Raw genomic sequence first — 24,831 nt, 5'->3', positions numbered from 1 at the left:
TTTTAGAGTCTTGCTGTGCTGTATTTATATAAATTTGATTGGTTTGAAAGAAGTCTCATGCAAAATTGAAACTCTCAAGTCTCTGCAAACCCAATTTTCTTAAAAACGAATGAACTTCCTGTTAACAAAATTGGTAGCAGTCTACTACCAATTCCATTAGAGAGTAAAAGATAACCTTTATTAACGAGGATGTTTCTAGCCCATTTTGAGGTATAACAAGTCCCCAGAAGAGGGCTTTCTTAGGATGGAAGTAGATGTGATGAGAGTAAAGAGTTAATAATGTTAAGAAATGCCATTAAAGAATTAAGAATATGCAAGTAAAGAAAAAGAAATGCTTAAATAAACTACCTGTGCCTGTCCCCGGGAGCATGATTGGAAGAAATACAACTTTAACTTATTAAAGAAAGAGGAATGGACTATGTCAGGGAGACAGCCATGCTGCTCCGTCTTGAGAGCTGGTCTACCCACTTCAGTTTCCTTGCAATAAAGATGTCAATTTCTGTCTAACCCACAGCCAAACATCTCAGGCTCCAGAGACCAAGTGCTCGGCGTGGTCAAAGTTCTGAAAAGGACCAGAAGCCAGGACAGATGCTCCCGAACCTGACGGACAAGCTGAGGACAAGCTGAGGAGCAGGCCCAGGTGACTCCATGGCCCGATGACGCCGCCAACCCGATGCCCCTGACCTGGAGAGGAGGGAACAGAGCAGCGACCCTCGAGAAGAGAAGATATGACACAATTGCAGAGGAGTTACCCTACGACAGGAAGGTACTCTGTGGGAGGGAGGAGATAATAGCCAAGGATTATTAGATTCCTCCTTCATGCCTGAAGTACCTCCAAGAGAGACATTCTAGAGACAACATCGGAAAAGTCAGGCCTTCACCCTTCATTCCAAATTGGTTACATCAACAGATTATTTGCCCAGGTGGAACAGTTGAATCTAAACCCATTCTTAGCTTTACAGTACCTGAAAGTGGCTTTTTTGTTTTTGGTTTTTTTTTTTGTAAATCAACTCATGTTCACAAATGCCCAAGTTTCACTCATGAAAAAAAAAAATGACATTGTTTTAGATTATTCTGGTTCTCTTATTTATAATTTTTTACAGAAATATGAGACTTTCCTGGCTTCTCATACAGGAAGAGTAATTTCCTACTACATACACATTTCTACTTTAATTTGAGATGTAGCTTGATCCCTGTCTTGCCAACTCTGTGTAATACACACTCAATAAACATATGCAGTTCTGCTGCTGATTTTACTAGCAGCACACCTGAAGGAACAGTTCGCTAGAGAAAATAAATGTAAGATTATTTGGATTAAATACTGGACACAAATCTTTTTAAAAAGTTAATAATGCTACAATAGCAAATTGGACAAATACTGCATTACATCTAAATAAGATCTAAATATCCTTAATTAAAATCCATTTTCAAATATGTCCTTCTTATCAAAAGAAAACTCCCAAGGAGAAAAAACTTGGCTCAGGTCTACTTCCTTGATGTTTTGTTTTAATTCTCTTTGCATGACAGAGTGAAAAAGAAGCTAGTGTCAGCTCATCCTGTCAACCCCTGTTTTTCATGTTCTACACCCCACCTTTGGCTCCAACTATTGAATAAAAATAGGAGCACTGCAAAAGAAATTATGATGAGCACTACGTGGCTCAGGGACATGTGGCTAGGCCCTTATTTCAACAGCATAGCCAAAGGACTCTTATTAGCAATTTAAAGAAAAAAAGGAAAAAGAACAAAACTGACTAAACTCTAATTAAATGTGAGCCAAACTTTCCAACGATGACCCACAGCCCTAGAGTGTTCAAGGATATAAACAGCAGCAGCTGATAAGGTTACTCTGTTTCTCAGAAGCAATCACCCCGCTGATGCAACACCCACCATGGAGTCCTGCAGCAGGTCTTCCAGGCGGGATAAGCTGGTGCTGTGGTCACAGGAGTACTTTCGTTTGATGGAGTCTTGGAGGTTCCTCAAGAATGACTCCAGGTCTCTGGCATCACTGAAGAACTGCAGGGATAGAGTGATATGTTTAGTGATAATAATCACTAAATGACTGTTGTTGTTTTAAGCAACTCAGATTTTGGGGGTTCTTTTCTTTTCTTTTTTTTTTTTTTTTCTTTTTAGGGCCACACGTACAGCATATGGAAGTTTCCAGGCTAGGGGTCGAATTGGAGCTGCAGCTGCCAGCCTACACCAGAGCCACAGCAACATGGGATCCAAGCCATGTCTGTGACCTACACCACAGCTCATGGCAACACCAGATCCTTAATCCACTGAGAGAGGCCAGGCATCAAACCCTTGCTCATCCTCATGGATACTAGTTGGGTTTGTTACCGCTGAGCCACAAGGGGAACTCTGGCAACTCAGTTTTGGGGTGGTGGTTTATACAGTAAAGGTTAACCGACAGAGACGTGTTTTTAACCTCACCTTTCTATGTGCGTGCCTGCAGGCACATGCTAACACGCACGGTCACACACACAATCTCTTGCCCGAATGAAAAACGTTATCCTCCTTATCCTCTCTGTTGCACTCACATACTCACACATGTATACACACTCAAATACACACAGACACACAAACTCAAAGCCCACATACCTGAAAGTAAGCAGCATTCTCCTTTACATGCTGCTCCACACACAAGCACAGCTGCTTCATCCACTGCAATTGGGACTGGACAGCGGCACTGTAGGCCTGCAGCAACCAAGCACATGGGGGGGGGGGGTCAACAGCCCTGCTACACAAGGTGCAACACACTCTTCAGCTACACCACTGCCAGGGCCAGAGAGGCCAACAGAAGACAGACAGAGATACTTGACTGGCAACGGCTCAATGCTTCCATGGGAAAGAGGCATAATTTTTTATCCAAAGTGGTTTTGGTAGAAGGTGTGACATAGAAAGGGGCTCTTCCACACTCAGTTGCAACTAAATGATCTGTCAGCAAAACCCCGGTGTAAACAAATCCCTCCCGGCTTCCTCCACTGCTTCTCTTCTCTAGGCACAGGCTCCACTCCAAGACCCAGGGACTGTCTAGGTAGTTAGTTGAAAATGTATGGTTCAAGTCACTCTCCCCAGGAATACAGGAGTCAGCACCACTTCTGCTGTTTCTCCTTAGACTACCACCAAAACTGTCTGTAGTCTTTGGGGGAGGGGGTGAAAAGGGAGAAGACCCAAGAACCATGATCCTGATATGTCCTCCAAGCTGCTCAGCAGGACTAGGTCTGAATACATTTACAGTGACCCCCCCACTCCTGTCCCAGCACTTGACCTCACATCGTCCCATGTCACACACCTCTACTGTCTGCTTGGCTGGGTGGTTCTCCAGTGACAGCAGCTCGGCTGTATCTTGTAGAGACCGGAACACGTCCTGTTTCTCCTCTAGTTCCATTGTCAACTCCTGAAAATTGAATTCAGTTTTATCCAACAGGTGCTATAAAGGGAGGAGTAGCAACGAAGAAAAAGCTGTGTTCCTCGCTCTACTCTGAAGGAGCCCACAACCCAAGGTTAGTGCCAATATGAGATGCACAGACAGACATGCCAGAGGATTTCAGAGAAGAGCAAAATGCTAGAATTGCTGGTGAAAGATTCACAAAGGATACGGGACCTGAGCAAGAGGAAGAACATGGGATGAGACTGAAGGAAGGGAAGGAGGGAGCGCGCCTGGAGTGGGCCATTCACAGCAGCACCCACCAAACTCAGCACTTGAACCACATATCTGACTGGCTGGCTTGCTCAGACTACCCCCTCAGCCTGTAGTGCCCTCCTCTGGCCCTCCTTTCTGTTAACACTGTAGGGCCCTCGGTTTAGATGCCAGCCCTTCTGTGCAGCTGGCTACTGATCCTCACGACCAGATCCGATCCCTTCTTGAGCACTTGATTCCTCTCTAAGCATTTTCTTTTTTGGTTTGTTTTTTGGGCCGCACCCGCAGCCAATGGAAGTTCCCAAGATAAGGGTCGAATTGGGACTACTCTGCTGGCCCACGCCACAGCCACAGCAATGCTGGATCTGAGCCACGTCTGTGACCTACACCACAGCTCATCGCAACTCAGATCCCCAACCCACTGAGCGATCGATGCTAGGGATCAAACCCGCATCCTCATGGATACTAGTTGGATTTATTTCTGGTGTGCCATGACAGGAACTCCCTCTGAGCACTTTCTTTATAACAGCCTAATTTCTGTTCTCATACAAACTATTTATTGTATTATAGTATCTTTCTTCTTTACTTCAGAAGAATCATACACCACTGTCTAATGAAGTAAACATTATTAAACGTCTTCCTAGGAGTTCCCTCCGTGGCTCAGAGGAAATGAATCTGACTAGTATCTATGAGGACGCAGGTTTGATCCCTGGCCTTGCTCAGTGGGTTAAGGAGACGTGGGCTGTGGTGTAAGTCACAGATGAGGCTCAGATCTGGTGTTGCTGTGGCTGTGGCATAGGCCAGAAGCTGTAGCTCTAATTCGACCCCTACCCTGGGAGTCTGCAATATGGAAATACTAAAAACAGCAAAAAAAAAAAAAATCCTACATATATATATATACATATCTTTCATTGAAAAGAATAAAAAGCACTGTCCCATTGTCCAATGCTGAATTTTCCTTCCCATTTTACAAACCAAGAGATTGAGGCCAAAACATTATTATTATTATTATTATCATTATTATTTTGTCTTTTTAGGGCCACAATCGCAGCATAGGGAGGTTCCCAGGCTAGGGGTCTAATCAGAGCTATAGCCACTGGCCCACACCACAGCCACGCCAGATCCTTAACCCACTGAGTGAGGCCAGGGATCGAACCTGCAACCTCATGGTTTCTACTTGGATTCATTTCCGCTGCGCCACGACAGGAACGCCCCAAAACATTACTGAATAAGTTAAAGAGAACTCGGAATTTGTGAGAGGCCGAGAATATACCTCAGTTAAAAACAATATTAAGTCCTATACTACGTGCCTTGCTATATTCACTTACTAAATCTTAGCCTTTTACACAATGCTTTGAAGTGGTCTATTATCCCATTTTACAGAGGTTTAGGGAGATTAGATGATTTACCAAGGTCATGGAGCTAATAAGTGGAGGAATAAGAATTTGATGTTAGATCTACCTCATTCCAAAGCCTATAATCTTGACCACAAAGTTATATCGCCTCTGAAATGATTCACTTTTCAGAGTGCTGCTCTCTTCACCCACAATACTGCCTTTCTAAAGGCATTCTAAATAAATTCATTCTAGAGCTTAATTTCCCCTCTCTCCATGCACACTTCTCACATCAACAGATGCGTTAAGCAGGGTCCCTATTTCCATCTAGCAAAATACAAATCCAGAAACCCAAGCTCTCAGCAGACCAGCCCCTCAGCTCCTTCTGCTGCTATTACAAAATAGGACAGGTCTGTCATGCTCGACTCACAGAGAAGTAATTTTTCTTGGCTGGGATATTGGGATTGTTGTCACTCCAGTCATATGCTAGTTCTTCTTCCTCCTTCTCATTCAACCAGATCAACTCAGCTGTAGCTCTAGAGACAAATTTATGCAGGCTCTGAAGGTGCCTCATCCGGAAGCTAGAAGTTTCCTAGACAAAGGGAGGATTAACAAGGTTAGGCTGCCAGCCTTTCATCTGAAGATGGCACATTTGACATCAAAGCAAAGAATAGCTGAGGAAATAAATTTAGCCTTGCTTCTTAATCCCTAGGTGCTTCTCCGCAGACTTAAATTTAGTACAAGTTAGGTATAGGGCTCCCAGAGAGACCCTGTCAATCCTCGCTAGAAGTGAGAACTCGTTAGGCCTTTGTGGTGCTCCCTAGATAAAGAATGACCCTGGGCCTGTCCTGTTCTGGTCAATCTTGAAAGACAGGAGTCCCCTCCCTGTCAACCTCAAGCTTTCAGTGTTGATGTCTTGGAGGACACGAGAGCCACTGCTTAAGTGAAGTGTGATAATCAGGATAAGCTCAACTTACTTCAAACTTTCTGGGGCAGTGGTTTCTGATGTATTAAGAGAACTGAGAAAATATTATAATACATATGAACAACTGCACAGTAAACCATATAATCTATCAGACAGAAAACCAAAACAGGGCCAAACCAAGAACTTCCTGAATTAGGGATCCAGGTTCTCCATGAACAGAACAAAAGACAGTCAAAACTCACCTTCAATTTACAATACTGTGTCTCCAACTTTCCAAGAGTTTCAACATAACTGGTATGGAAATTTTGGGACATTTTTCCCTGATAAGAAAGGAATGAATTAAAAATATATTAGAGACAGAGTAAATAAACTACATCTATGGTATGATTTCAGCTATGTAAATGTTACGTCTGCACAGACATAGAGATTGGTTACTCTGAGAAAACAAAACACTTGACCAGCACACTTCCGGGTGAGATTTCATAGCTCAGAGCAACACTGAGCGAGGAACAGTTTAGCAGGGCAAGCACACTTGACAGACCTCCTGGTCTTGTGTTTCCAGAAATTCTGGGAGGTTTCCAAGCAAAACCCAGACCTCAAAGTATTCAGTTGACTTTTTTTTTTTTTTCTTTTTGCTCTTTAGGGGCACACTTGCAGCATATAGAAGTTCCCAGGCTAGGGGTTGAATTAGAGCTGCAGCTGCCGGCCCACGCCACAGCCACAGCAATGCTAGATTCGAGCCAAGTCTGTGACCTACACCATAGCTCACAGCAATGCTGGATCCTTAACCCACTGAGCAGGGCCAGGGATCGAACTCACATCTAGTCGGGTTTGTTACCTCTAAGCCACAACGGGAACTCCTAATCAATTGATTTTTGGAGAGGAAGGTCAAAATTTTGAGTGAGGAAGAGGAGAGACTGTTTAGTTTCTCTTACCAGCTCTCTATTGCAAGAAGACAGTGAAGTGGAAAAAGCATGAATTTCTGGAGCAGAGGGCCTAAGTTTGGAAACTGCATTCATGACTTACTAATTTTGACCTTAACTTTCAGTATCACTATTCTTTTTTAATAAAAAGGGGCTAATAAAAAAAACCTTTCTGGAGTTCCCATCTTGGCTCAGTGGTTAATGAACCCAACTAGCATCCATGAGGATGTGGGTTCAACCCCTGGCCTGGCTCAGTGGGTCAAGGATCTGGCATTGCCGTGAGCTATGGTATAAGGTTGCAGACGTGGCTTGGATCCCACGTTGCTGTGGCTGTGGTATAGGCTGGCGGCTGCAGCTCCAATTTGACCCCTAGCCTGGGAAGTTCCATATGTTGCGGGTGCGGCCCTACAAAGCAAAAAAACAAAACAAACAAACAAACAAAAAAGACACCTTTCTCACAAAGTTATTTCAAAGAGTAAGAGACACTTCATGTGAAAAGGGGATTTGAGGTCAAGTGTGGCTCATGGGTAGCCCCCTTTCCCTGAGGGAGAGGTACACCACGCATGGCCTCATCGTGCACACTCCCCCCGCCCCCCATAATGGAGTCTGAATGCCCCACACCTCATAGAGCCTGGCCTCTTTGACACTCGAGCCCAGTTCTTCCACACTGGCATGGATGTGCTGCTGTGTTTCCAGCTGCAGCTCCACACTAGGCAGGTCATTGCCCCACTCTGCTCGTTCCAATTTCATCTAAAAAAAGAAAAATACGAATATAATTTATTGCTAAGTTGTCAGAAGAAGAAAACTGTCAGAATCAATGTTTGGACAAGGGGGCTAGGGATGGGGGTTGAGGAAAAAAGGACATCTAAACCATCTCCACTTTGGGCTCTTACAGGAAAGCAGGCCATAACCACCCCCAAGGAGCTGGAGACAAAACCTCAGCCACTATAGAAGCAAGAGTGGTCTTTTGCTGCTGCATCATCGGAACACATCCTTGAATTTACCAACCAGAAAGGTGTGCCCACAGGCTGCAATGCTTAACTCTGTAGTTGAGGCATTTCCCATCATGGGATCTCTGCATTTCATAATCAGAATGGAGATGAGAAATACGTATCTGTAGATACTATGCTTCATTCATGCCATCAACTATTCGTCAATGGAGGATAATCATAAAACAGTTAACTTGTCTTTGAACGGCTTTATTTATTGGTACAGGGGAATCTGATTATCAGGAGTTGGGAAGAATTTAATACAAAAGGGTTAGAAGGATAAGAGGACAATATTGAACTTGAACCATTATCCCAGACACATGTAAATGGTGCCCCTTATAATTCTGATGCACAGCAGGCTTGGTCTTACACTTAAGAGCAAAGACAAAAACAGCAGTGAAGTAGGAGCTCCTCTGCCACTTCAGGAAGGATGACCGAGATTTATAGATTCTGCAACTTCTCCCACTAGCTCCCACTTATAGCACAATTAGCTGAAGGGAACAGATTCCTGAAGGGCTTCACATTAGAAAAGCCTATGCCATTTAGTATGGGATTTCAAGGCTCTGATCTGATCCAAATCATTTTAAAATTTAGTAGAGGGGGGCTTGGGTCCTAGGAAGCATCAATAACTAGGGAAATCTATACAAGGGGCACAGAGCAACGGGCCCTCGTAGATGAGCTGCTGGATCCAGTAAACCTCCGTGTGCTGCACAAGCATCCGGAAGGTACACCCACCTGCATTTCTTCCACCCAAGATAGCAGTTCATACACAAATCGCAGATTGCCTTCATCTTCAGAGGAGGAAATAGACACAAGTTCAGCCCGAGCCATGGGCTTGCGGAACCAGGAGGCAGAAGAATGGGTTCCTTTGGTCAGGGGTTCTGCCTTCAGATGAGTAGTGGTTAAAGTAGAGGGTGGAACCAATTCAAGTGAAGTGAAGTGGCCCTTCCGGTACAAGTTTGTGCACTCCAGACGCAAGGTGACCAGCTCATCCTGCAGACGCATGACCCTGAAAAGAAGAGATTAAATCTGTAACATGGTTTTTTAAGGTAAAATCTTCCCTATCTATTTGACAAGGAAGAGGTAAAAATAAAAATGAGATCACATCAGGAAAAGTGTTCTGAGAAAGAAAAAGTGTTATGTGAATGCTATTAACATCTTCATCGTTCAGAGTCGTCTTTGAGGCAAATGCTAAATTACAGTGTTAATTGGAAGGAAGTAAATCAACCCCAGTTTGTCTAACTCCTGGACGACAGAACAGAATAAACTATGGAACAGAAGTCCAAGGATGTGGCTCTTCATCTTGGCTCCATACAAAGATCCTCATCCCCTCTGTGGGGGTTGGTTTCCTCCTCTATGAAATATTGCACTGAATCACCCCAGCAATTCTAAAGCTGATGTGCTGCCACACCACTGCAGGCCCCCCTGAAATCTGTGGGGGTATAAGATGCTACAAAGATTAGGGAGTCCTACAAGAGCTGATTGGGCAGGGCCTGCCATAAAGGAAAACTATCCTCTACCATGAGAATTCTCCTGCCTAAAACTATCCTCTACCATGAGAATTTTCCTGCCTATAGTAAAGGGTGCTTTACTATATAGTATCCTACTGAGACACGGTCCTCTAATGTCCATATCACAAGATTCAATAACCAACTCTTTTTCCTTTTTTGGCTGTACCTGTGGCATGTAGATGGGCCAGGGATGGAAACCACACCACAGCTATAACCTAAGCCACAGAGGTAACAATGACAGATTCTTAACCTGCTGAGCCCCCAGGGAACTCTCAGTTCTCAACTTTTGATCCTTGGGCCTCAGCACCAGGCAAGCACTCTGTTGGAGTCCCACGTTCCTCACCTAAAAGCCAGCTCTTCCAGCTGGTAATAATTCTCATCCCGCAGGATCTGGAGATCCACCTGCAGCTGTCTGATGAGACCTTCGCACTCCTGAATGTACATGATGACATCTGACTCGCACTGTACTGGTTGCCCTGATTCCAGGTGAGCAGCATCCTGAGAGAGAAAGAGAGAATAAGAAGGGAAACTCCCATCGCTCCCACCCACTAGGACCAAGGGAGCCAAGGGGTCACTGCCATTCCAAGAGAAAGGAAGCTGGATCCCTCTGCTGTTGATGTCCATCCACCCTTAGAGCACAGGGTAAGAGGTGGAAAACATGCGCCATAAGAGGTGAGACAAAACAGTCAGACTTACAGCCTGCAGTGTATTCTTAGCTAGTGTCAGTTTTTCTTCACAGTTCAAAGCACCATTCTGGATTTTGTTTGCAATCTGTAGCAGCAATTCCAGCCTAAAAATAAGATCATAACCACAGTCATGTGCAGGGCTCAAAGCAGCCCAGGAAGCAATGCCAGATGACCTTCCGGTTCTGGACCCACCTCTCTACAGCTGGCCGAAGCGATTTCTCTCGCTCTAGCATCTCAATGATGAGTTTTCCCCACTCTTCTTCCACATCATTAGGGTGATAACCCTGAGGCAGTTTAATTCGGCCAAATTCAATCCATACCTTAAAAAGATAAAAAAACAAAAACAAAAACAGAGAAACTCTTAGTCCAAAAATACATGCCCTCAGGCCCCAGTTTTAATTTATTCTTCATCCATGACTCCTTGCTTCTTTACCCAGCCATTGAACAGTTTTTCCCACTGTCTAATAAGAGAAAATAACTAAATATTTTAGCAGCACTTCACCTTCAGGTAAGAGCAAAAAAGTCACCTCCAAAATACAGAGACCACCTGCTTGAAAACCTTCCATTCCTTCTAAATTTTCCATAAATTCTCCTGCCCTCCCTATAACCCCCACTGTGGAGAGGTTAAATGCCCATCTCTGCAGGTTCAAATTCTCTAGGAATCAAATGTGAAGGAAAGTCTCTTTTCTTCCTTTCCTAGGGAGAGAATTAGCTTCCCTCTGAAAAAAAGGAAAACATCCATACAACTCAGGATTTCTGAATAAACATAAATATGCCATGTTTCAACAGCCCCTTAAAAAATAGAGGTGATTGATTCTTCCCCTTCACCTGAACTTGTCAAGTGCAGCCTAAGAGTGATGCTCAATATGTGACCCTGAGAATATTGCTATTAAAGCAAGTTAGAGAGAAGATGCAACGAATCGGTCTAAAAAGAGCAAACAGCAAACCTCAAGGCTCAGCAAAGGATAAGCTTCCTTACCTCTAATAATTTATACAATTCTTCAATTCTTCCTTTTTCTCTCTCCTTGGCCAGAATTTCTGTTTCTTTGAAGTGTATATATTGATTATAAAGTGCCTACAAAGATCAATATTTGGTGAATATTGAGCAACCTGGCCCAGTTTTTCATACCACCTCACCCAGGTACCAGGAGCAACAAGCTCTGAGACTTACTTACTCCCCAGAGTGAATTCATAAAAAAAACAATTTAAGTTCATGACTTTACCTTTAGTTCAACAGGGTTCTGGGGAAAGGATTTATCTGACATCAGTATTGTATGCTGTTTGATCCAGGGAATGAGGGAGTCCACTCGGCTTTGGTATTCTTGCCACCTGGAGTCTACTTCCTATTGCCAAAGGGTAAATATCACACACCTTCTGGTTAGCGGTATGCAAGACACGCACAGGAGAAAGCAGCTCAGGCCACCCCAAACCACATAAAGTCCCTTCCACTAATTGCCTATATAGATGCAGCCATGCAGTTTATGCTCAGAGGCCCAGTTTCAGAGCTCCTCAAGGATTCTCAGGATGGGATTCAATTTCCTGACACCTAGAATAGCCTATGCTGGATGCTACACAATTAGTGATATCTGGACTCACTCCCAGGGACCAAGGACAAGAACTATGTATAAAGATGATGTATAAAGATAAAAGTGCACTGTAGACAGTGAGTGCTAAAGAAAGCTAGTCTAATCAGTACATTACTCCACCCAAACAAATCAAAGCCAGAAGGTATTTTAGGAAAGTGTTCTTTTACCGTAGCACTGATCCCTTCTCCACCCTCAGGGACTTTAGGGAAAGCATCATAAATCGAAGACACATAAGTGATTACAGACTTTTCATCTGGAGATGGCACATCCACATCTGAGAGACAAAGGACAAGAAATTTCTTAGAACAAAGGAACCTGCTGGGGAACGAATAATGAATACCTGCCAAACAGAATCAACTTTGGCCAGCTCTCACCTTCTGCATCCAGTAACCGGGTGACGCCCAGTCTTTCTGCTACTTCGAAAGCCTGTTCCAGATTCTCTCGGTTGCTCTGGATCTGTACCCTCTCCATATCTACCAGATCGGGTCTGTAAAAGTCCATCAAGGCACATGACAGGCACCCAGCTACACACCACACAGGAGTTCACACAAAGAACCCTTCTTAAAAGTACTCACAGCTAAAAAACACTGAGTTAGAGAGAGAGAGGAGGTTTAGAGGAGCACTAATCCTATTTTTTATTACACTCTAGGAGCCCAGTGCTCCCTAATTCTAAACTTACATGATGGTAGGTTTGTTGGATTTCAAGGGAAAGGGCATGTTTATGACCAATAACAGTATAACGATTTTGATTTCTGTCATTCAAAATTCTTGTCTTCCTCACCCACTCCAAGTGAGCCCCCCCTTCAGGTGCTTTGCACTTGTTTCCTCCAAGTGAAACACACTGACCCCCGAGGGCTGCGTGGCCCACTCCTCATCCATGGCTCTGCTCCACTTTCTCATCAGACAGGCCACCTCTGACCACCTGCCACTCTCCCTCCACTGCACGAGTTCAATACATATTACTTTTTTTTTCTTTTTAGGGCCGCACCTGCAGCATATGGAAGTTCCTGGGCTAGGGTTCAAATTGGAGCTGCAGCTACTGGTCTACAGCACAGCCAAAGCAATGCCAGATCTGAGCGGCATCTGTGACCTACGCCACAGCTCACAGCAATGCTGGGCCCTTAATTCACTGGGCGAGGCCGATCTAATTCACATCCTCATGGATACTTGTCAGGCTCTTAATCCACTGAGCCACGATGGGAATGCTACACATTCCTTTTTTAAATAAATAAAGTGAACCAGAGCCTGGGTTGTTAGTTGAGGGGAAATGTGGCATTATAGCTAATTACAAAGAAGAGATAGGACGACTCCAAACCCACCCAAACTCCGCTGTGTTTACCTGTACCGGTGAATAAGTGCATTGAACATCTTCCCATCACTCCAGCAGGAGGAAAAGTTGGTGCATTTGATTCCTGTGTAACCAGCTGTCACCTTTTGGGTCCACAGGAGCAGCTTCTCCTTAGCTGACATGTCCCCTGATTCTCCACTAATATAGATGTCAGAGATCTGCCAAAAAACAGGACGTGAGTAATTTAACCTTCTCTGCATACGTTATGGCCCTTCAAAGAGGGAGATCCGAGCCTGGCAGCACTTCAGATGACAACGCCAACATACTACTCTATGTGGTAGTTAAAGAAACGCAAATTAAAACTAGAAAAGGTCATTTTTTACCTAATTACCAAATTAGGAAAGTCTTTTTTTTTAGTGATACTATTCAGTATGGGAAAGAATACGTAAAATTGGGTATTCTCATACACTGCCACTGGTGAGAGTATAGAGGACATAAATTCTCTGGAGGGCAGTTTTTAATAAGTTTTAAAATATACATACACTTGATAGGAAATCATCAGAGAAATGTACCAGAACTTTTATATAAGAATGTATACCATAAGTATCTAGTCACTTATGGTAGAGCATGATAATGTGAGAAAAAGGAATGTATATGTGTGTATGTGACTGGGTCACCTTGCCGTACAGTAGAAAATTGACAGAACACTGTAAACCAGCTGTAATGGAAAAAAAAAAATCATAAATAAATAAATAAAAAGCAATGAAAAAAAATGTAAACCAGCACCAAAAGCAAAAGCAACAAAAGCAAAACAAAAATGGGACTACATCAAACTAAAAGGCTTCTGCACAGCGAAGGAGATCACCAGTAAAACGAAAAGGTAACCTATGGGATGGGGGGAAATGTTTGTATATTATATATCCGAAAAAGGATTAATATCCAAAACATATAAAGAACTCATTCAACTCAACATCAAAAAAACAAACAATCTGATTTAAAACTGAGCAGAAGATCTGAATAAACAATTTTCTAAAGAAGACATACAGGGAGTTCCTGTTGTGGCTCAGCGGAAACAAGCTGACTAGGATCCATGAGGATGCAGGTTCAATCCCTGGCCTCACTCAGTGGGTTAAGGATCCAGTGTTGCCATGAGCTGTGGTGTAGGTCACAGATGTGGCTGTGTTGCTGTGGCTGTGGTGTAGACTGGTAACTACAGCTCCGATTCAACCCCTAGCCTGGGAACCTCCATATGCCGGGTGCAGCCCTAAAAAAAAAAAAAAATACAAATGGCCATCGGGTATTATGGAAAGGTGTTCAACATCACTAATCATTAGAAAAATACAAATAAAAACCATAATGACTTATCATCTCACACCTGTTAGAATGCCTGTCATCATAAAGACAAGAGATAAGTGTTGGTGAAAACATGGAGCAAAGGGAACCCTTGTGCATTTGTGGTGGGAATATAAACTGGTATTGTCCGTATGGAAAACAGTACGGCAATTCCTCAAAAAATTAAAAATAGAACTACTACAGGATCTAGCAATCTCACTTCTGGGTATACATCCAAAGGAAATGAAAACAGGACATTGAAGAGATACCTGCAGTCCTACATTCACTGCAGCATTATTCACAACAGCCAAGATATGGAAACAACCTACGTGTCCATCAATGGATAGATGGATAAAGATGTGGTATTCAGCCACAAAAAGGAAACTCTGCCATTTGTGACAACATGGATGAACCTTGAGTGCATTATGCTGAGGATAAATAAGCCAGACAGAGAAAGACAAATACTATGTGGTATCACTTATACATGGAATTCTTTAAAAAGTCAAAGTCACAGAAACAGCATAATAGTGGTTACCAGGGACTGGGGTGGGTGAAATAGGAAAAGGATCGAAAAAGGATAAAACTTTCAGTTGTAAGTTGAATAAGATATGAGGATCTAATGTAAAACATGATCACTATAGTTGATAATGCCATGCTATGTAAGTGAAATTTCGTAAGAGTTTAGAACTTCAATGTTCTCACTAAATAAGTGAGGTGGTGGACATGTGAGTTAACCAGACAGTGGGAATCCTTTCTCAATATATACATACAGGTACACCTTGGAGACACTCAGGGTGGGTTCCAGATCATAGCAATAAAGGGAATATCAATCACAATAAAGTGTGTCACACACGATTTGGTTTCCCAGTGCATGTAAAAGCCATGTTTACAGTATAGTATAGTAAATTATATGTACAATAACATTATGCCAAAAAAAAAACCCTAATTTAAAAATACTTTATTGCTAAAAATGCTAAACATCATCTGAGCCTTCAGGGAATAGTAATCTTTTTGCTGGCAGAGGGTTTGAAATATTGCAAGAATTACCAAAATGTGACACAGAGCCAGAAGTGAGCAAATGCTGTTGGAAAAGTGATGCTGAGTCTTGATTGACATATGGCTGCCACAAAACTTCAATTTGTGAAAAACACAGTTATCTGTGAAGTACAATAAAACGAGGTATGCCTGTATATCAAATTGCCAAGATGTATGCTTTGAATATCACAATTTTGTCAATTACACTTCAATAAAGCTAAAATAAAAAAGAATTTTTACTAAAATATGATATTTTGTAGCAAAAAGCTATAAAGAGCTTAAACCCTAAATAATAGTCACATATATACATAATGTAATAAATGCACATATGTGTATAGGTAATACACCAAACTAGTGGTAGTAATATAGGTGATTTTTATATTTACCAAGTTTTCTACATTATGTATATTTTTATTTTTTTGCTTTTTATGGCCGCACATGCAGCATATGGGAATTCCCAGGCTAGGGGTCGAATTGGAGCTGTAGCTGCCAGCCTATGCCACAGCCACAGTCACGCAGGATCCAAGCCACATCTGCGACCTACACTGCATCTCACAGCAACACCAGATCTTTAACCCATTGAGCGAGGCCAGGGATTGAACGTACGTCCTCATGGATACTGGATGGGTTCGTTACCTCTGAGCCGCAACAGGAATTCCCTATGTATATTTTTATACTGAGAAAAAAGGTTGTTTAAAGAAATCTCCAAAAATCTAGCACAGAACCTACTTTAGAGAAATGGCAATGTGAGAGAGAAGGAAGTGCGTGCCTTTGATTCCACGCTGACCAAGATTTGAATCTCAACTTCAACTGTAGCTGGGCCTCAGTTATAGCATCTGTAAAGGGGGAATCATACCTACTACCTTTCAGGATTGCTGTGATAATCAATGAGATTGCCTAACTCCCACAGCACTGACAGTCTGTATCATCACTTAATTAAATGTTTTATCTTGCATTATTGGCTATTATTTGATATTAGCTGATCTTGATCATCTCCCTACAACTAGCTTTCCTGAGGTACTGATACCACAACTTAACAATTGGAATGATCTAAAATCAAATAGCAGCTGCTATGAAGGAGAGCTCCTCAACACAGGATATGTCCCAGCAGATGCTGGGATGCTGAGGAAGAAATAACCTCCAGCTCTGAGACTCGGTGATCACAGTCCTTCCGTATTATCACCCAGTGCACCTGGTGTTGTGAGGGTCATACAGTGGACACAATGTGCTTTAATTAATATTTACTTGGTTAATAAGCAAAATAATAAAAATAAACAAATAAAGGTATGTGGGGATAAGACCGATCTAGAATCCTGAGACATTACTTTTTTGACAGCAAACTTACTTAGCAAATAAGGTAGAGTGTATAATCAAACAAGCCAAGGACTGAATAACAGATCTCGGTGCCCAAGCCATCATCCTGTGAGTCCAGTGTAACACCCCTTCACTAGTACCAATTCTATTCCAGTTCTCCTTAACATTTCTAGCTGTTTATTTCAGTGGCTAAGTGCCATTCACACTGACATAACCCAGCTCTTTGACTACAGGGCTTCACATGCTTATTAAGGCAAAAGATTGCTGGGAACAGGAAATAGATTTGCTGAAGTGAAAAGGAATAGAATCTGAATAAGCAAAATGAAATGTGAATATTTGGATTCTTTATCCCAAAAGGAAATTCCAGTTAGTCAACTGATAGTGCATATACACAATAGCAGAGTCAATATCTCTGATGGCATCTCTCATCTGCCAATCACAGTATCTTTGTATATTGCATTGGAAGCAGCCTGATGAACAGCTGGACTTCAGATTCTCCACATAGCTATAATGAGACAGGGAAATGTTTAGATCCCTCAGGGAAAGGAAAAATACCCTGTTTGGATTAGGGCCTTTCCTAGACTGTGATCTGGATGAAAAAAATGGGATTATCATCACAATCATCTCAGTAATTAAATTTGGCTTTTGTCCATCTCTTCACGTAATACTCACATGTGACTGCACGGTGCTGTCCTTTGGGCTATGCAGAAGCTTTTACCTTAATCTCCCTAATGCAGAATTCCAGCTTCAGTATCAAGGAGCTTTCTCCCTCATCTGGGTATTTAAAAGGATGCCATTTGGAGAGGGAGCCTCATTACCATCTCAGAGACTAAGCCTGTCTACTTGAATTCTCTTTCAAGCACACTCCCCATGGCTTGATTAATCCTTTCTCTGAAGCATACCTAGAAACGTAATATGTTCTAATAACCCAATAAATATTTATTGAATATCTCATCTGTGCCCCATTCTATGCCAGGCACCATATGCCAGGCACCACAGAGAAGAACACAAAAAAGTCAATCACCATGTATTCATTCTGCTGTGATTTTTTTGAGCAACAACTATGTTCCAGGAGCTGTGTTCAAGTTCTTGGTGTCTCGAGACAAAAGCAAAACCTCAGGCCTCAAGCTCAAGCAATTTAGTAGGGGAGACGATATACCACACGTAAAGATCAATGCTGTGACAGAGACAAGCAAGTAACCCAAACTAGCAGTGCCAGGGAACTCCCGAACAAGATAGCACCTATGTTGAGTTTTAAGATCTAAGCTGGAGGGAGTTTCCATTGTGGAACTGTAGAAACGAATCCAACTAGTATCCATGAGGATACGGGTTCGATCAGTGGGTTGGGGATCTGGCATTGCTGTGGCTGTGGCGTAGGTCAGCAGTTGTAGCTCTGATTTGATCCCTATGCCACACGAGTGTGGCCCTAAAAAAAAGCAAAAAAAAAAAAGATCTAAGCAGGAGTCTCCCAGGTGAAAAAGGGAGAAACAAAAAAAAAAATAGACAAAGCACTGGGAACTATACCTAGTCACTTATGATGGAGCTTGATGGAGGATGATGTGAGAAAAAGAATGTACACATGTATGTGTGACTGAGTCTCTCTGCTGTACCACAGAAAATTTACAGAACACTATAAACTACCTATAATGGAAAAAATAAAAATATTTAAAAAAAGACAAGCTTGCCCTGAAAGAACTTAATTTTGACACGCCATATCTGCCTAAAATAAGGCTACTTCAACTATAAGGCAGTCCCAAATCTTCACAAATGACAACAGATGAATGGAAGAGAACTAGAGGAAGGGAAGGTTTGTGGCCCCTTAACTATATAAACTTTTAGAAGGTGATTTACACATATGCATATATTTAAAATAATGAACTTATTTACAAAGCAGAAAGAGACTCACAGACACAGAAAACAAACTTAGAGCTACCAAAGGGGAAAGTTGGGTGGGGATAAACTAGGAGTTTGGGATTAGCAGATACAAACTACTATGTAACAAATAGATAAACAAGGTCACTGTACAGCACAGGGAACTATATTCAGTATCTTGTAATAAACCATAATGAAAAAGAATATGAAAAAGTATACATAAGTGTACATATATATACACACAAACACACAAAACTGAATCACTTTGCTCTACACCAGGAACCAACACAACACTGCAAGCTCTACTTCAATAAATAAAAAAAATAAACAGTATGTCTAATGCATTTCATATTCATGCTTCTTTTTACCTTTATATTTCATGGAATTATGTTATTCAAATTCTTCACATGCATCTTTGTCATTAATGTTTTTCATTAATAAATCCACTTAAAAATAACAAAGCTACTTTTTGAATAAATTTTCTAGAAAATACCATCTACATTTCAAGAATTCTGAGATATAAGAGCAATTTTCTGAATCCATACTGTCCCTGGAAATTTCATCCCCAGCCATAAGAATCCAACTGCATAACATTAGATTAGTTTTCTTTCTTTCTTTTTTTTTTCTTTTGCTTTTTAGGGTTGTACCCACAGCATATGGAAGTTCCCAGGCTAGGGGTCAAATTGGAGCTACAGCTGCTGGCCTATGCCACAGCCACACCAATGTAGGATCCAAGCCATGTCTGCAAGCTACTCCACTGCTCATGGCAATGCCGGATCCCTGATCCACTAAGCAGGGATTGAACCTGCATCCTCTTGGATACTAGTCAGATTCCTCATGGATACCAGTTTCTGCTGTACCACAATGGGAACTCCCTGGATTAGTTTTCCTTTTTTCCATTCATTCAATAGTATTTGTTCATAATTTCCATAATGTGATCACCTGCTCTGTGTGTTTTATAAGTGATATGGGTGATGTTTTTAAATTTTTTAATGTGATCAAGACATACAATCATTACATACAACATTTCAAATTAGGAGGTTATATTCTCAAGAACAACAGCTAAAACTTAAGATTTCTAGTCATTCTTATTTAACCAATTATGTTAGTTCATCTATACCAAAATTGGTATTGACTGAACTGGCATACAGTGACACAAATTTATTCATCCTTTTTCAAGTACTGACTATAAGTTCAGTAACAAGAAAGATTTTATAAAAAGTCAAATACAAAGACAACCCTTTTTTTTTTAAAGGCTAATTTCTGAAGAAAAAAAATCTTACCTTATATTTAGTCATATGTGGTAAAGTCACATGAAAGAGTTCCACATAATTTAAGGCCCCAAAAGAGCAACAACAACATAGTAATATTCAACAGCGGATCTCAGAATGAAAAATTATATAGGCTGGAGTGCTAAAAATACTTCTTAGAGTTCCTATTGTAGCTTAGCCGTAACCAACCTGACTGGTATCCATGAGGACACAGGTTCAATCCCTGGCCCCAATCTGTAGGTTAAGGTTCCAATACTGCTGTGGTGAGCTGCAGTGTAGGTTGCAGACTCGGCTCAGATGTGGTGTTGCTGTGGCTGTGGTGTAGGCCTGCAGCTGCAGTTCTGATTCAACCCCTAGCCTGGGAACTTGCATATGCCATGGGTGTGGCCCTGAAAAAGCAAAAAACAAACAAAAACAAAAAAACAAAAAAAAACAAAAACAAACAAACAAAAAACCCTTAAGTATGATTTAAACTTATCCTTGAAGGATGTTATAGAACAGACAAAGGGAAAGAAGAAAAGAATTCTAGGTAGAGAGTGGATACAAACAAAGATTAGAAGCTGAAACAGGAGTAGCAGATGGTTAAGGGACAGACCTGTTAAAAGGAAACTGGGAACTGATATAGGAGAAAAGATTAGAGAGATCATGGGGGCGGTGGAATGCTGGACTGAGGAGTTTGGACTCTGTAAGTCTATATAAGTCTCAGGGAATGGACTAGGTGTAATGAGCTGTTAGGTACCTGATTCACACATCCTAAAGGTCCTAGCTGACTTCATTCCACTGCAGTGAAGGCATCAGACTTTCATTCAAGAATCAGGTCCCGGCACAACACAAATTACATTTGTTCATTACAAATGCCTGGCTAGAGGGATCATTGTGCAGCTATGTTTATTATCAACAGAAGAGTTAGATAAAGATCAAGGGTGTCCTTTCAATACTCAAGTTGAGTCATAGAGGTTTCTCTAGGGACTGTAAGTAGAATGGAAATTCTGGGTCACAGAATTATGGACATTTTAAAATTCTCCCAGGAGTTCCCGTCGTGGCTCAGTAGTAACAAACCCAACTAATATCCATGAGGACACAGGTTCCATCCCTGGCCTCGCTCAGGGGGTTAAGGATCTGGCATTGCTGTTAGCTGTGGTGTACTTTGCAGACAGGGCTCGATCCCATGTTGCTGAGGCTGCAGTCTAGGCTGGCAGCTTTGGCTGTAATGTGACCCCTAGCCTGGGAACTTTCATATGCTGCAGGTTTGGCCCTAAAAAGGCCAAAAAAAAAATTCTCCTAAATATTGTCAAAGTGCTGTCGAAATAACAGTACCAATTTAAACTTCTATCCGCAAGGGTCTGAAGAGAGTTTTACATCACTATATGTATATCTTTGCTTACTTTTTTTTTTTGTCTTTTGTTGTTGTTGTTGTTGTTGCTATTTCTTGGGCCGCTCCCGCGGCATATGGAGGTTCCCAGGCCAGGGGGTGAATCGGAGCCGTAGCCACCGGCCTACGCCAGAGCCACAGCAACGCGGGATCCGAGCCTCGTCTGCAACCTACACCACAGCTCACGGCAACACCGGATCCTTAATCCACTGAGCAAGGGCAGGGACCGAACCCGCAACCTCATGGTTCCTAGTCGGATTCGTTAACCACTGCGCCACGACGGGAACTCCTGCTTACGTTTTATATTTTCAGATTTTTTTTTGTCTTCTGCCAGTCTGGTGGGTATAAAATGGCATCTTGCTGTATTTTTGACAGCCGAGAAGAATGCCTATATATGCGGCATCTGGGTTTTTCCCTTTTTTGTGAATTGCTTATTCCTGGGCTTTTCCCTATTTTTCTGTTAGGGTGTTATCCCTTTTCTTTCTTTCTTTTTTTTTTTTTTTAGTATTTAAATAATATCAATAATTAACACTATGTTTTACTTGTATTAACTCATAATTCTCACAACAGCCCTACAAAGTATATACTATCTTATCCTCAATTTACAAATGAGGAAATTGTGTCACAGAGAAGTTAAGTAACTTGCCGTGCTAGTAAACAGTAGAGCTGGAATTCAAACTCAGCTAACCTGGCTCTATACTCTAAACCACTTCACGTCATATATTCTGGACATTAAGTCTTTTTCAGTATGTGCACTGTATAATAACTCTACCATTATTTTTCTTAACTTTTCACCTCAAGGAACTAGAAAAAGAAGAAAAATGAAACCCAAAGTTAGTAGAAGATCAGAGCAGAAACAAGTGAAACAAAGACCAAACAGATAACAGAAAAGATCAACAAAACTAAGACTGAATCATGATGAAACAGAAAATCTGAACAGACTGATTACTGTTAAGGAGAGATTGACTTAGTAATCAAAAACACCTCAACAAACAAAAGTCCAGGATCTAAGCGTTTCACCGATGGACTCTATCAAACATTCAAAGAAGAATTAATACCAACACTTCTCATCCTCTTCCAAAAAACAGAAGAGGAAGGAAGGAACTCTTCCAAACTCATTTCATGAGACTACTCATTTCATCACTTTGATAACAAAACTACACAAAGACACTTCAAGAAAAGAAAATTACAGTATTCCTGATGAACATAGATGCAAAAATCCTTAAAAAAAAAAAAAAGAAGAAGAAGTTCCTGTTGTGACTTAGTGGAAACAACCTGACTAGTAGCTGTGAGGATGGAAGTTTGATCCCTGGCCTCACTCAGTAGGTCAAGGATCCAGCACTGCCACAAGGTTCAGTGTAAGCATAGGCTGCAGACACGGCTTGGATCTGGCCTTGCTATGGCTGTGGTGAAGACCAGCAGCTGTAGCTCCAACTCAGTCCCTAGCCTGGGAACTTCCTTATGCTGCCAGTGAAAAAAAAGTTAGCAAACTGAATTCAACAGTACGTTAAAGTAGGAGCTCCCATTGTGGTGCAGTGGGTTGGGGATCCTTCATTGCCATGAGCTGTGGTATTATAGGTTGTGGACACGGCTCAGATCCTGCATTGCTATGGCTATAGTGTTGGCCATTGGTTTACAGCTCTGATTTGACCCCTAGGCTGGAAATTTCCATATACTGCAGTGCAGCCCTGAAAAGACAAAAGGAGTATTTGTTCTAAGTCAACTATATTCCAACAATTTTTTTCTTTTTTTTTTTTTTTGCCATTTCTAGGGCCGCTCCCTTGGCATATGGAAGGTCCCAGGCTAGGGATCTAATCCGAGCTGTAGCTGCTGGCCTACACCAGAGCCACTGCAACGCCAGATCCGAGCCACATCTGCAACCTACACCACAGCTCACGGCAACGCCAGATCCTTAACCCACTGAGCAAGGCCAGGGATTGAACCCGCAACCTCATGGTTCCTAGTCGGATTCATTAACCACTGAGCCACGACGGGAACTCCTAATTTTTTTTTTTTTAATTCTCAACAAAGTAGGTATAGATTAAACCTACTTCATCATAATAAAGGCCACAGCTAATACCACACTTAATGATAAAAAGCTGAAACCCTTTCCTCTCAGATCAGGAACAAGAAAAGGATGCCCCCTCTAGCCACTTTTATTCAGCATAATATTGGAAGTCCTAGCCAGGGCAATTAGGCAAGAAAAGAAAAGGCACCCAAGTTGGAAAGGAAGAAGGAAAACTGCCACTTTGCAGATAACAGGATATTATATGTAGAAAACTACAAAGATTGCTAAAGACATAAAAAAAAGTTAGAGTAAACAAATTCAATAAAGTTGCAGGTTACAAAATTGATAGGCAAAAATCTGTTCCATTTTTATATACTAATAACAAACTATCAGAAAGAGAAATAAAGAGAATAATCCCATTTACGATTTCATCAAAAAGAATACAATACTTAAGAATAATTTTTTCATTTTAATTTTTTTTTCATTTTTAAAGTTTTATTGAAGTATAGTTGATTTACAATGTTGTTACCTAGGAATAAATTTAACCAAGGAGGGGAGAGACCTGTATACTGAAAACTATAAGGCATCAATGAAAGAAATTTTAGATACAATTAAATGGAAAGATATTCTGAGCTCATGTACTAGAAGAATCTATACTGTTAAAATGTCCATAATACTCAAAGCAATCTAGATTCAGTGCAATCTCTATCAAAATTCTAATGTGGAATTCCTGTAGTGGCTCAATGGTTAACAAATCTGTCTAGGAACCATGAGGTTGTAGGTTCGATCCCTGGCCTTGCTCAGTGGGTTAAGGATCTGGTGTTGCCGTGAGCTGTGGTGTAGGCTAGCAGCTATAGCTCCAATTAGACCCCTATCCTGGGAACCTCCATATGCTGTGGGTGCAGCACTAGAAAAGATTTTTAAAAAATTGCAATGGCACTTTTCAAAAAAATAGAACAACTAGCCCTAAAATTTGTATGGAACCACAAACACACACACAGACACAAACACAAACTGATTAGCCAAGGCAATCTTGAGAAAAGAACAAAGCTGTAGGCATCATGCTCCCTGATTTCAAACAACATTATAAAGCTGTAGTAATTAAAACAGTGTGGCATTTGGCATAAAAACAGACACATAGACAAATGGAACAGAATAGAAAGGCCAGAAATAAAACCATTTATATGTGGTCAATTAATTCACCAAAAAGAAGCCAAAAATACTTAATGGGAAAAAGATGGTCTCTTCAATAAGCAGTGTTGGGAAAACTAGACAATCAAATGCAAAAAGAATGAACTTCAACGACTATCTGACACCATACACAAAAATTAACTGAGGCGTTCCCACTTGTGGCACAATGGGATTGATGGCATCTCTAGAGTGCTGGGATACAGATTCAATCCCTGGCCTGGCACAGTGGGTTAAGGACCTAGCACTGTTAAAGCTGCAGCAGAGCACTGGTCACAACTGTGGCTGGGATCTGATCCTTGGCCCAGGAATTCCATATGCCAAGGAGCAGCGAAAAAAACAAAACCGAAAAATGAAAACAGAGTTCTCTTGTGGCACAGCAGGTTAGGGATATGGTGTTGTTACTGCAGCAGCTTGGGTCACTGCTGTGGCATAGGTTTGATCCCTGGCCCGGGAACTTCCACATGCCGCAGGCATGGCCAAAAAATAAACTGAAAATGGATTAAAGACTTAACCATAAGACATAAAAATCATAAAATTCCTAGGTTAAAACA

General features: G+C 41.6%; 1 protein-coding gene across 18 annotated transcripts in view; it reads right to left on the bottom strand.

Moving 5' to 3' along the window:
* The window catches only part of MACF1 (microtubule actin crosslinking factor 1), a 334,551-nt gene that overhangs the window by 160,410 nt on the left and 149,310 nt on the right, over positions 1–24,831 (bottom strand). For all 18 annotated transcript variants that reach the window (XM_047793443.1, XM_047793433.1, XM_047793438.1 and 15 more), the window contains 15 exons: positions 12,937–13,103; positions 11,972–12,084; positions 11,765–11,871; positions 11,235–11,354; positions 10,991–11,086; positions 10,204–10,331; positions 10,022–10,115; positions 9,669–9,823; positions 8,550–8,823; positions 7,447–7,575; positions 6,145–6,222; positions 5,408–5,569; positions 3,296–3,400; positions 2,602–2,697; positions 1,888–2,013 (listed from right to left, as the gene is read on the bottom strand). In XM_047793443.1, the coding sequence (XP_047649399.1) occupies positions 1,888–2,013; positions 2,602–2,697; positions 3,296–3,400; positions 5,408–5,569; positions 6,145–6,222; positions 7,447–7,575; positions 8,550–8,823; positions 9,669–9,823; positions 10,022–10,115; positions 10,204–10,331; positions 10,991–11,086; positions 11,235–11,354; positions 11,765–11,871; positions 11,972–12,084; positions 12,937–13,103 (1,950 nt within the window). The remainder of the gene's footprint in view (positions 1–1,887; positions 2,014–2,601; positions 2,698–3,295; positions 3,401–5,407; positions 5,570–6,144; positions 6,223–7,446; positions 7,576–8,549; positions 8,824–9,668; positions 9,824–10,021; positions 10,116–10,203; positions 10,332–10,990; positions 11,087–11,234; positions 11,355–11,764; positions 11,872–11,971; positions 12,085–12,936; positions 13,104–24,831) is intronic.

This window comes from Phacochoerus africanus, chromosome 8 (genome assembly GCF_016906955.1).
Source record: "Phacochoerus africanus isolate WHEZ1 chromosome 8, ROS_Pafr_v1, whole genome shotgun sequence".
In the NCBI taxonomy this organism is placed as follows: Eukaryota; Metazoa; Chordata; class Mammalia; order Artiodactyla; family Suidae; genus Phacochoerus; species Phacochoerus africanus.
The sequence above is the reverse complement of the archived record's forward strand: the minus strand, read 5'-3'. Positions and strand labels throughout refer to the sequence as shown.